The 12610-nt window shown below is 50.8% G+C and overlaps 1 protein-coding gene across 3 annotated transcripts in view; it reads right to left on the reverse strand.

Annotated features, from left to right (window-relative positions):
- The window catches only part of Kazn (kazrin, periplakin interacting protein), a 392507-nt gene that overhangs the window by 25183 nt on the left and 354714 nt on the right, over positions 1-12610 (reverse strand). For 2 of the 3 annotated variants that reach the window (XM_028880664.2, XM_028880665.2), the window contains exon 8: positions 11306-11429. In XM_028880664.2, coding sequence (XP_028736497.2) covers positions 11306-11429 — 124 coding nt within the window. Of the gene's footprint in view, positions 1-11295; positions 11430-12610 lie in introns of those variants that run through there. The other variant, XM_037203167.1, reaches the window with a different exon arrangement.

The following is a 12610-nucleotide window of genomic DNA, read 5'->3' on the forward strand; positions in this document are numbered from 1 at the left end:
GCAGTATAATACTGGCATGGGGCCAGCTCACGGAGGTGGGCCTGAGTCCTTGTCACCCACACTACGTTTTGCAGTATAGCCTATCAGAACTGTCCTGAAGAGACAGATGTGAGCAATTTGGGCCAGTTTCACCAAGGCCCACAATTCATTGCTTCTTCCTGAGAGGTAGACTCCGTTCTCCGGAAGGCCACTGCACTGGGGTGAGGGCCGGGGAGCCCACAGGACCCTGGCCATGGCGGAGCCCAGCCTTAGTTACCAGCCCGGGTTTGCTTTCCCTGGGCCTCCTGCAGCCCCGAGACAGGCTGCTGTGACATTAGGCGCCTGGCTGAGAGTCACACTGCTCTAAGCACTGGCTCCAGAGCTGGAATGGGCTCACAACCCTTTCTGCAACAGGGGGATACTTGTCAGTTCTGCCAGCTCAGCTGTCACGAAATGCGCCTTTCCTGCACACACAGGGCTGGAGGGAAGGAAGTGGGGATTATCTCACATAGCTACTGCAACCCATGATCTCATCCGTCTGTCCCTCCATTCTCTAGGGCAGTGTCCTCAACTTTCCTAATCCTGCAACCCTTTAATACAGTTCCTCATATTGTGGTGACCCCCCCCCACCATAAAATTATTTTCATTGCTACTTCATAACTGTTATGTTGCTGTTATGAACCATAATGTAAATATCTGTGTTTTCTGATGGTCTTAGGTAACCCCTGTGAAAGGGTTATTGGACCCCCAAGGGGTCACGACCCACACAGGTTGAGAACCACTGTCCTAGTGACTCTTTATGTCCCTTTGTCTTCTCTGTCTTTGTGACTCTGACCCCTGCAGTGTCCCCTCCCTGCCTTCTCCCCTCCCTGACCCTTACAGTGTCCTGATAATCTGTTCCAAGTCACCTCTAGAGACATCAGCTTCCTATCAAGGAAGGATGCTGGTCCTGTCTGGAAGAGGGGCCAACTTGAATGGGAATCCAGCATGCCTATCCCATCGCAGGGACAACAATTAGGCAGCCCGGGACTCCTACAAGGTACCAAAAGATGCTAGAGGGCAAGGGAGCTGGGCCCTGTAAAACAGACTCAGCACCTCTTACTGCTGGACAGTAAACAACAGCATAAGAACGCACCCCTGGTCCCAGACATTTAACTAATTGTTGGGGATCCTTATGTCTCTGTAGGCATGGCTCAGAATATCTAGCTGCCTAACCTGGCGCCTGGCTCACCTGTTTTTTTGTTTGTTTGTTTGTAAGATTCAGGGTCTCATGTAGCCCATGCTGGTCTCAAACTTACAATGTAGCTGAGGTTGACCTTGATCCTGATCTTGCCTCTCCCACCTGAGTGCTGGGATTACAGGTGTATGCCACCACACTCAGTCTTGTGGGGTGATGAGGATGAAACTGAGGTCTTCATCCATGCCAAGCAGGCATGCTACCACTGGTGCTACCTACCACTGGCACTACCCACCATTGGCACTACCTACCATTGGCACTACAGCTCCAGCTCTATTTTGCTTGTCAAGGTGCTGGAATTACAGTTGTATGCCCCATGCCTGGGTTTCACCCCACTTCTTAAGTGCACTGGTCCAGCAGACATGGACCTTAGGGGCTTCTATGCCTAGGCAATGCCGGAAAGAACATGCTTAGACGTCCCCAAAGAGCCCCTGACTCAGCACCTCATAGAACAGAGTACTGGACTAAAAGGTGCCAGATGACATGATGTGCCCCATTGTTTCTCAGAGTATGACCCACCCAGCTAGATTAAAAGACCTGGTTCTGGGCTCATCTAAGCCAGGGAGTCACTGGATGAGAGAATGTAAAATATTTTTTTTCTGCATGGCAGAACCTGTGAGGGCCTTCATGAGTGAATATGCTATTAAAATCTGCAGTATAGTTCCTCAAACTTATTGACCAAGATTTTTCTTTTCCTCCCAGCTGAATATTATAATGCAGCTCAAGGCACAGGTCTGAGAATGGGAAGCCCTGGATCCCAGCACTGGGTTAGACAGACACAAGCACTTTCTTTGGCTATGATTAAGTCCCTCGTATCCGTTATAGGAGGGGCAGACAGAGGTCACCTGGGTAGCCGGAACAGTTGCTGTACTCACCCTGTGCAGGGGGCATCCTGCCTATCTGACAGCTGGTGACCCGGTGAACCAAGGCCGTCGCTGTCTGAGCTGAATCTCCTGTGTGGACATCATCCCTGCAGAAGCCTTGGACACTGAATCCTATTCTGCCCACTGTGCAGCTGAAGAAATTGAGGCCCAACGAGTTGAATAACTTGTCGAAAATGACTAGCTAGTGAGAGTGGGAGCCAAGTTCAGACCCAGAAGCAGCGCTCTGAACTCTGCCTCCCCCCATCTGCCTGGGAAAAATAGCCATAAACTGTGAAGGGGCTGTGACCTGGGAATAGGGTTGCTTAACAGTTTTCCTGGGGGTCATCCAGGATCTAGGTTCACAGCTTCGTGGGGAGGGTCTCTAGCCTCACCTTGCTGGCTTTCAGAAGCAACTAGCTCCATTCGCATTATTTCCTGGGGTAAAGGAAGAACCTGTCCCATCTGTGTCTGGTGGGGAGAAGGGCTGAGTAGGCAAGTTGGGCCTATGGGGGGTGGTCTTTGTAGAGCCTTCCTTCTCTTCCTATCCCTGAGGAACATACAGGGGTACCCCTCCCAGCATATGCATTGTCTTAATGCCACAGAGCCTTCATTCAAATGACATCATATGTTAAAGGTTCAGGAAGCCAGAACTTGGGGTTGGAAGGCAGTGTGTGGACCGGGGGTGATGGTCCAGAGTAGGCTGCAGGCAAGCCTTATACAACAAACAGTCCAGGGACTTCTGAGATGATGGGCCACGGATTGCTAACTTCTGCCTGGCATGTCTTTTAAGAAAACCTCAGGCCCAGAGAGGGAAACAACTTGCCCGTTGTCACAGACTCTGAGATCAAGCTGGGCAAGGGGTGATGGGTATCTGGCCTGGGGAAGGTCCAGCCTCCTTAGCAGCCTGAGGCAGGGTGTGGGCAGGCACCTGTTGGCACCTCTGCAGGAGATCCACGTCTAACTGCTCCCCCAACCCTCCCACCAAACTGTTGTTTGGTGTTTAATATTCACAGGCTGGTGTCCATGTGGCACCACAGCTCCTGGCTACCTGATGCTCAGAACAGACGCTGGTAGGCCACAGAAGAGGGGTCGGCCACAGTGGATGGCGAGCTTAGAACTTGGACTTAACTCAGGTCTTCCATCCCCTGCCTCCCATCCCATGGCTGAACTATTTTAGCTACACCGAGAACTTCCTCTGCTGCAGGCTTCTGAGGCTGGCTGCAGGCAGCAGACACATTGTGCCAGCTGGCTGGCTCGGCTCAGCAGGGCCCCTCAAGGCTCTTAGCAGAGTTCTGTCCGGAGTAAGCTGGGGTCCTGTGGCTTGTGGCTCCCCAGACTTCCTGTGGTGACCATGTCAGGCTCTGCAGGATGTCACACAGGCATGCTGCTGCCCCCTCAGCCTCTACCCTAGCACCAGTCTCCAACTAAGGCCACCCTGGAGAACATGTTCAGGATGGGCCTAAATCCTGGGGTCTCGACCCCAGGCCTTCCAATTCAGCAGGTGTGGGATGAGGCCGGGGAATCTGTGCCCTAGAACCAACTACGGATCTACCTGTGTCCCTCAAAGTTTTAACTGTTCTGTTTCCGTCACTTATCATGTCACGGGACCCCCTTACACAAGGGTAGTGTCTGACTTAGACACTGGTTCTGATTGGAGATGTTTTACAGCCCAGCCTACTAATCATTCAGCAGCTCTAAGAGCCCTTTACTAGACCTCTGAGGAATCTCCCAGGCTTCCCTGGAACACAATTTACAATTTCCTTCCTACTTATGACTCATCTTCTTTGGACTGAGAAACAGACAACATAGAGGTGATCAGAATTGGTCTTACCCTCCTGGTGAAACTTTCTGGAGTTTTCTGAGGCTTTCTGTTGATTGGCTGGCCCTGGTGGGGACCTTAAGGTCAGGGGGGTTCACTTGAAACCACATGGCAACATCTCTAAGAGCTGACTCTTGGCAGCCAGACAAGGTTTTGCTCTTCCTAGCTGTGTGACTCTAGGCAATAACTTCACCTCTCTGTGCCTCGGTGAGCCCATTGTGTTTCTCTCGGAGAGCGGAAAGAACTAATAGTGAACAAAAGAGAGACCTCACCCCTAGACCAGGCTAGCCCTGGCTACTGGCACATCTCCTTACAAAAGCCACATCCTGGGTGACCCCGAGTCTCTGTTTCAAGGACACAGCCTTGGGTAGTGCTTCTCCACATGGTAGCCACAAACAGTGTCTCCCCTGATGCTGGAGAGGCAGGATGCTGCTGGGGCTGATGACTTCAATGGCCAAGGTCTAAGCCTCCCTATTGCGGAGCAGAGGAGCTGGGTGGCTGCTTCTTCAGCGTAACCCTGGAGATGAACTTGCACTTGGGATTGGCAGCTGGAGAGATTTGAGTTCTCACAACCCCGTGCCCTGCGTTCCCCCTTGGAACCAGCCTTGGGTTAGTCCCAAGAGTTGGTTCTAGGGCATAGATACCCTGGCCCCATCCCGCGCTAAGCCCCTTTTCCTACTTCCCACTGAACTTAAGCCCACATTACAACCGGAGGGGGGCGGGGCACGAATCATGGTTTTTAAAAGCTTTGGCTCTCCCCTCTGAACTCGGAAGTTTTCTCCTGTCCCGCCAGGCCCCACTGAGGTCCAGACAAATCTCTCTCACCTGCGGGCCACAGCTGCTCGGACCCAGGTAAACACATAGAGGTTATATTACTTACAAACTGTATGGCCTAATGGCTCAGGCTTCTCGATAGCTAGCTCTTATAACTTAACCTGTTTCTATTAATCTATGTATCGCCACGTGTTCTGTGGCTTTACCTGCGTCCCATTACATGTCGCTCCCTGGGCGGCTGGCTCACATCTCTCTTTGCCTCTTGCTTTTCTTCTTCCTGTCTCTTTCCTTTCCCGCCTGCCTCTAAGCTGCCTTGCCATAGGCCAAAGCAGCTTATTTATTAACCAATAGGGACAACATAAATTCACAGTGTACAGAAAGACATCCCACAGCAAGGGGTGGCTACACTCACTTTACAGACAAGCTTGCTGGGGCCCATGGGCTACACACTTGAAGTCAGGGGTGAAGGCAGAACTGGGAGTCAAGGCATAGGATGTGGCCTGGGACCTACTGGGCACTACAAGGGTCCTCACTTCCCAAAGACACATCTTTCATCTGAGCTGGGGCACTGCATACAATTTGATCCCCCAGTACTGTGGCCTTCAACTGCTGTGTCTTAGTGACATCAGCCCATGTCCTGGTGATGCATTTAGAAAGCAATTAGGAAATTCCCAAACCCCAAACTACTAGAATAGGGGTAGTCCTGATGTACTCCCAATGTGTGTGTGTGTGTGTGTGTGTGTGTGTGTGTGTGTGTGTGTATGTGTGTTGTGTTAGACAGGGTCTAGTGCAGCCCAGGCTTGCCTCAACTCCTAAGTAGCCAAGGATGACCTTGATCTTCTGATCCTTTTGCCTCCATGTTCCAAGCACTATTATGGAACCCATACTAGGCGGGCACTTTATTAGACCCCTGAGAAACATCCCACAGCCCTGGTCCTGCTTCTCAAACACTAATTCTCTGGGGACCTTGTTCTCTGAGATGCTGTGTACAGCTGTACAGGACACAGTCTAACACATCTGGGCCTCAGGACACCATGCAAGGGTGCCTGAGGAAGCCATCACCACACCCCAGCTGCCATCACAGAGGCAGAAACCCCAACTTGCTGTGGAGCATGCCATGACTTTGATATCTAAAGAAAATCTACTATACAAATATTATAGTTTTCTCTCCTTTTTTTTTTCTTCAGTTTTTGAGTTTTTTCTGTGTAGCCCTGGCTGTGCTGGAACTCGCTTTGTAGATCAGGCTGGCTTCAAACTCAGAACTCAGAGATCTGTCTGCTTCTGCCTCCTGAATGCAGTGCATCACCACCCAGCCATTGGGGCTATTTTTACTGCTCACAAGGAACTACTGTTTTATAGTGCAGACTTCTTTAGCCACCCTTTAAGAGTTTTTATCCATTGGAAAACAGGATGGAGGAACCACACCTAGTGGGGTCCAAGTTGAAAGAACTTAAGAGTCATTAAGGGGGATGTGGGGGGAATGAGTGCCTCTGTGAGGTCTCTTTTGTTAAAATGTAAGTTGGGGGCATTCAAAATCCATATTGTTTGAAAGCCAGGCCTGATGGAGCATGCTTATAATACCAGCTACCAGAAAGTATGAGGCAGGAGGATCTCAAGTTGAAGACCAGCCTGGGTAACTTACTGAGTCCCTGTCTCAAAATAAGAAAGTAAAAAGAAGAGTCCTGGGCAATGGAATGTGGTGGCACAGCACACGTCTAACACGCATGAGCACGTCGTTTCAATCTCCCGTACTTCCCCCATCCCTAAAGGCCAAGGGTCCACAGTGCAGCCAGCCCTCACCTGGGTTCCCAGAGCCAATGGCAGTGGGTAAGTTTCACAGAGTGTCAGGGGTGGGGCTGCTCAGGGCCACTTGCTGATTCATCTGTTAGGGCTGAGGTGCCATATGCCTCCCCCTGCTGGAGCAGAGCTGGTTCTCAGGTTCATAGCTCAGATATGGGAACATTGTACTATAACAACAAAGCAGGACCAGGCTGGGTCGGAGGCCATTGTGCGTGTGTGGGATTAGGGTGGGGCCTTCAAGCCAGGTCTGAGCAGAAAGGCACCCAGATGGCAGGAATACCTATAGGTTCTGTGTGGGGGCCCACAGAGGCTCCATAGCAAGACCTTACTCAAGGTCAGGAAATCTGAGCTTGCTTTGCCCAGAAGGGCTTCATAATGGGATGATTTGGCCAAAGGTGCGGTTACCAGGTGTTTTGAATAGTCTATACTTGTTGGTCCTTTATACCTCGACTTTGAAAGGGGGAGTATTTTGCTCCTCCCCTTGCTGATGTATAAAAACCCATCATGATTAAACTCGGGACTACTGGGTATTGATTGACCCAGGGCCCTCCCAAAGCTATCCTGTGTCTTTCTAGTCGTCTCCACCTATATTTCTATCTAATACTTCCTCATTCCTGTCTCCTTCCTCCAAGAACCCTTCGACAGGTCGGAGCTGGCCTCCTACAGTCCTGACCCCTCCCAGTTCCACATGCTGGGGTATAGGCAGACTCCCCAGGCTCGAAGCCTGGGGTTCTATGCCCAGCACTGCACAAACCAGGCATGCTAGTGCACACCTACAATCCCCACACACGGATGTTACCTAACCTCAGATCCCCCACTGGTGACACAGGACGTGGGTTAACCGAGTTAATCCATGGAGAGCATACAACACAGAGCCTGGCCCGTGGCAAATGCTAATGAATGTTAGATGTTATTGTTGTTACTATTATTGGTTACACTGGTGGGAGCCTGGTAGTATGAGTGGGAGAGCATGCAGAAAGGCTACTGAGGATAGCCCTGAAGGTTGAGTACTGCACAAGCCAGGGAACCAATCACTCAGTAGCCCAGAGAATGGTACCTTCTTAAGGAACAGCATAAAACCTGCATAGTAAGAACCCTGGCTTTGGGCGCCCTGGGTGACCCCACTCGAATTTTAGACTAGCAGGTGCCACTTGGAAGGGATTCTTTTATTAAGGAGGTCCTGATGGGCACTGAGGCTCAGTGGTAGGGTGTTTCTCTAGCACGAGTCCCCACAAGAGAAAAACTCAAAGGACAGAGTAAAGTAGAACTTTTGCGTCAGTGTGGTCACACTCTTGAGTGGCGGGCTTTGACCAAATCACTCCTTTCTGAGCTTAAATTCCCTCCATTCTTTTTTTTTTAAACCAGTTTTGAGAGACCAGGCTAGTTCTGGGATAGCAAATAAACTTCATCCTTGCAAATCTGTACTCCAAATACTGATACTTGAAGCTCTGTAAAGTGAGAAGTCTAAGGCTACTCTTGGATGGGTAGGAAGGACTCTGATTGATTAGTAATGTCTGCACGGGGTCAGGCACAGACTACCGGGTCACAAGTCTGAACATACCTGCCTTGCTCAAATTAGCCTTGTTGTGGTGGATTCTCAATCCTGGCTGCTGGTTAGAATCACTGGAGGAATAAAAGCCTTTGGTTCCAGGATATGGCTGGCCATTGAGAACTCTGGTGGCCAAAGTTCCTTATGGCCGCTAGCTTTCCTTACCCTGTGACTTCACTGACTTGGGGTCCTGCATTTTGCACCTTAGAGCATGGTTTCTCTTTGGAGTGCCATGTTTTTTGCCAGCAGAGCTGGAAGGGGCATTCAAGTGCATCCTCCCATCAGTCTTGCTTCTGAGCACAAACAGAAACTGAGGGCGTCGGTTACAATCAGGATGTAGAGTTACTATGATGGGCTCTTCCCAAGACATATGGGAAACCAGAGTTTTGCATCTGGGGGGATCTTGTGAAGCTGAGAAAAAAACCTCGTCTACTCTGCCTTGGACCCTGCGGTCTTTTTCGAACCACTCTGGTTGCCCGAGGTAGGAACTTGGGATGAAGAGGTCTGCGGAGGCCCAAGGAAAGGCAGCACACCTCAAAATCACAGACACAGCGCTGACCTCCGGATGGAGTGTGAGGGGAGTGGGGGGGGCGAAGAAAGCTGGCGGGGCCTCTGAGCTCCAGGGAATGGGGGATCCTGGGCCTGGAGGTGCTGCATGAGGATGTGGGCAACCCCGGATATTGACTGCACCTCCAAATTAGGAGAGGTGACACAGGCAAGGTGCTCTGGGAGTCCACCTGGCTTGGCCCCCTTCAGGGGACTTAGCATCCAGCCAGCTTTCCTCGGTCCCTCCTGTCACCCAGCCTGGGAATTTCCTGGTGGTCATGCAAGCTGAGCCTCCTGGGGGACACGGCTGGCTCCCCTTGGAGCAACGTAGAAACAATCAAATCACATAGAATTCCGTCATATTTTAAAATAAGCTTTATTTAGATTTTTTTTAATATTTTATATTTTGCATCCATGCCTTCGAGAAACCTCTCCCACGGGAAAAGGTCGTTCTCATCTATAGTTACCCATAACTCATTCGCTATTTGACGTGGTTCTCTCAAAGAAATCATTCTTAATAACTCTTAGGACGATCTCCTAATTTCCAAAAACTGAAATGAAAAGGAATGACTAAGTCATTACCAGGAGTGGTTGCAATCTTATTTTCTTGTAAGTAAGAGGGGAGGGAAATCATAAAAAACAAATAAAATAAAATAAAATACAAAAATTCAATGGGGGGGGGGAAGTGTTTCCTAAGATCTCCCCCGATGCCAGCTCTGGCCTCTCTCCCGCGCCATCAGGCTGGGTTAATCAGCTGAGCTGAAAGAGAGACAGGGAAGCGCACTGGGTGTCCCTGCCTGCTCTCGCAGCCTCCGAGCTAGGTTGGGAGGGAAGAGCGGACCTGGTGGGGGCTTTTTGGCTTGTTTTAGAGGCTTTGGGCACAAGATCCTATACATTCCAGATGCTCCATCCAGCACGAACAATCTCTTTTTAAGAATTGAGAACGCTGCTGTTAGTGGGAGTGCCACAGAGGCCACGAGGGTGTGGACTGAGCTGTTAGTGGTTAAGGATCAGTAGAAATGGGGGTCCTGGGGCAAAAGAAAGGGGAAACTGAGTTTTAGGGTGGGGCAGAACTGGCTGGAAACTCTGGGTTCTCCATGCCCCGATAAAGCCCTGTGGGGCAATGCTGCTCCCCAAAGAGCCATAGGCATCTGCCAGCCCTCATGGGATGAGCCTGCATGAGCTGCTGATAGAAATGGAGGACAGAGCTCTGGGGATTCTGAGAGTCCATGTGTGGCTGAAGAAATCAACTGGAAAAGAGGGCAGAGGGCTCACCTGCCAGGTATTCTCCCCAACAGCCCTTCCCAGAAGGTGGGCATCTTCTCTGTTGACACCTGCCTGGCCCATGTGCAGAATAAACTAAGGATAGAGAGGCACTCGAGTGAGTGAGTGCGTGTGTGCGCATGTGTGCCACCGGAGGCCTCTTACCCAGCTGACTCAGGCCCAGAGGTCTGGTCAGACCCTATGGATGTGCCCCAGGCTGTCATTCCCTGGACTCAATCAACATGGCTCCAAAGAAAGGCCCAAGAGAAGAGGAACGTGATCACTAGCCTCTGCTCACTGAAGTCACGTTCTGTATGTCAGATAAATAAATATATATAGAGAGAATATATATAGAGGAAGGCCAGAGCAGAAGGTAGGAGTCCTCTCATGCAGGGACAGCAGCCGGGAGAGACAGAAAAAAGAGAAAAGAGAATAAGCAAGCTGGCCATCTGAGGTCCCCAGTTCTAGCCACCCTAATTCTACCTTGCACAGTGTCTGCAGCGGCATGAACACAGAATAGACAAGTCAGCAGAAATGCCCGCCTCCCGCCCACCCCGTGGAAAAATATACATTCCGATATTCACGTAATAATTTAGATAGAATACGTTTTCTGCATTTGTGCAAATAAATTAAATGCAACAGTTTTCTTTCTCTCTTTTTGTTCCATAAAGAAAGAAACAGCAACACAATTTAAAAACAGGCAGGCCATTAAAAAGAGCCTGTGTGACCCCCCTATAAACACTGTAGCCCAGCCAAGGCTTCTCAGTTGGACTCACGAGTCTCTGCGGAGTGACCTTACCCTGACAACGATGACGGGGTGTTTGGGTGGTTAAAGTGACTTGGGCACACCCCGAGAACAGGGTCTGGTCCCACACGTTCACACCGAGGGGTTGGGAGGAGGGGGGGACATGGAAAGCAGACCACATCCTTGGCGACATGGGCTGCAGTAGCGGCTGGACGAGGGACTTTACGAGCACAAAGTGCACACTACTTTTGTTATTTACAAATACACAGCAGTCCTTCAAGTGTTCAAGTTTCATAAAAAGGAGGAGGGAGGAGAGAGGGGGAAATTAAAAACAAAAATACAACGGATTAAACAAACAAACAAAAAACCCCCCCAAACATCGAAAAACAAAACAAACAAGAAAAACAAACACAACTGTATCGCTCGGAGACAACAGAGGTGACAGAGTCACACACAGTCTGTGGTATGTACATCGATTACAGAGGTGGCGACGCGGAGTGGGGCGGGGTCACATTTGTGTTTCTGCCTGTCCTAGGCGCTCGGCTACACACACCCGTGCGGGTGAGTGTACCCGTGCACACGCACCCCACACAGGCCCCGCGCCCCCATGCACACACACTCGCACGCTCCATGGCTCATCCACACACAGACACGCCCTCGGACACTGGGCGAAGGGTGGTGGGTTATCACCAGTCTGCGTCCTCCTCTATGTAATAATCAGGGGCGGTACCATCAAAGAGGCCCGGGTCGAGGGACTTCCGTTGCTTCCCTCTGGCGAAGACTCGAGAGATGGAGCCGAATCCCATCTTCTCTTTCTTCTTTTTCCGTTTTTGGTCTTCAAGATCCTCTAGTGACTAAGGCAGAGGGGAGAAGAACAAAGGTAAACTTAGCGTGGTGGACGGAAGGGCAGGGAGGAGGCTTTCCTAACTCATGGTCCAGGTCGAGGTGAGTGATGGAGAGCATGGGTAAGAAGCTGGGCTCTGGGGCCGGAATCCTAGGGGTCTGTCCCTTGTCCCCTGGGCAAACTGAGGTTAGTTTAAAAGCCTCTCACTGAGGAGTACCAGAACCCACTCACGACTGTCCTGAGTACTTCGCTGATGTAAGGCGAAGAAAGACACTTTGGATGGATCCTGGCTCGACCACCATGTTGGAGATGCTCCAGCTGCTTGGACTATTACTATCACTTAAGTTTGCAGACTGAAGGAACACACCCATGAACTTGACCACTGCCTGTGGTCACTCCCATGCAGGGTGCACAGGCTGTGTGCAGAGCTGACGCATCAACACATGCTGAATGTGGGACAGGGCCAGCCTAGGAACTCTGACAATGATCTCCTAACTGGGGGTTTGGGGTAGCACCTGCTGAGAGCTTCACAAATGGCCAAATGCTTTATGCAATGATACGTGGTTGGTATTCTCTACAGAAAGGGTAGGGCATAAACTAGACTTAAGGCTCCCAGAACACTTTAGAATGTCTTGGAATGCAGCCTCTACCTCCAGTCTGGCCTCGAATAGCCACTGGGTGGGGCCTAGGAATTGGCAATCAAGATGTATTCAGTGTTGTTCTCCAGGGGAACCCCATGCAGATGGATGGTGCAGAGCCAGAAAATGGGAAACATCATAACATGAGAGATGCTGCCCTCAAGTTCTTCCCTGTGCATCTTTCTCACGCTGACAACAAGAAAGGGGGTAGACTTGGCAGCAGCCAGGGGCCCAAAGTGCCCACTGTCTGTGGCTCACCTTTAAAGAATGAGGCGGACGGTAATTCAGAGGCATTGATGCAGGGAAAGAGGCTGACCACAGCAGGAGGATACAGGATGTGTGGTGTACACAGTGGGTCTACAGGGCAGGCAGAGCACATGCCAACCTGGCTCGGGTGCCAGCACCCGTGTGAATCAGAGGGGTTCCATTCCTCTCTGTCTTGGGAGTTCAAAACTGGCATGGGGTAACTGAAGGTTCGGAGCAACGAGGCTGGAAGAGTGTTGGGGGGTATTCCTCTAGGCAGGGGGAGGTTAGGTGGGACTTCTGGGGAGAC

Source organism: Peromyscus leucopus, chromosome 2 (genome assembly GCF_004664715.2).
Source record: "Peromyscus leucopus breed LL Stock chromosome 2, UCI_PerLeu_2.1, whole genome shotgun sequence".
NCBI lineage: Eukaryota > Metazoa > Chordata > Mammalia > Rodentia > Cricetidae > Peromyscus > Peromyscus leucopus.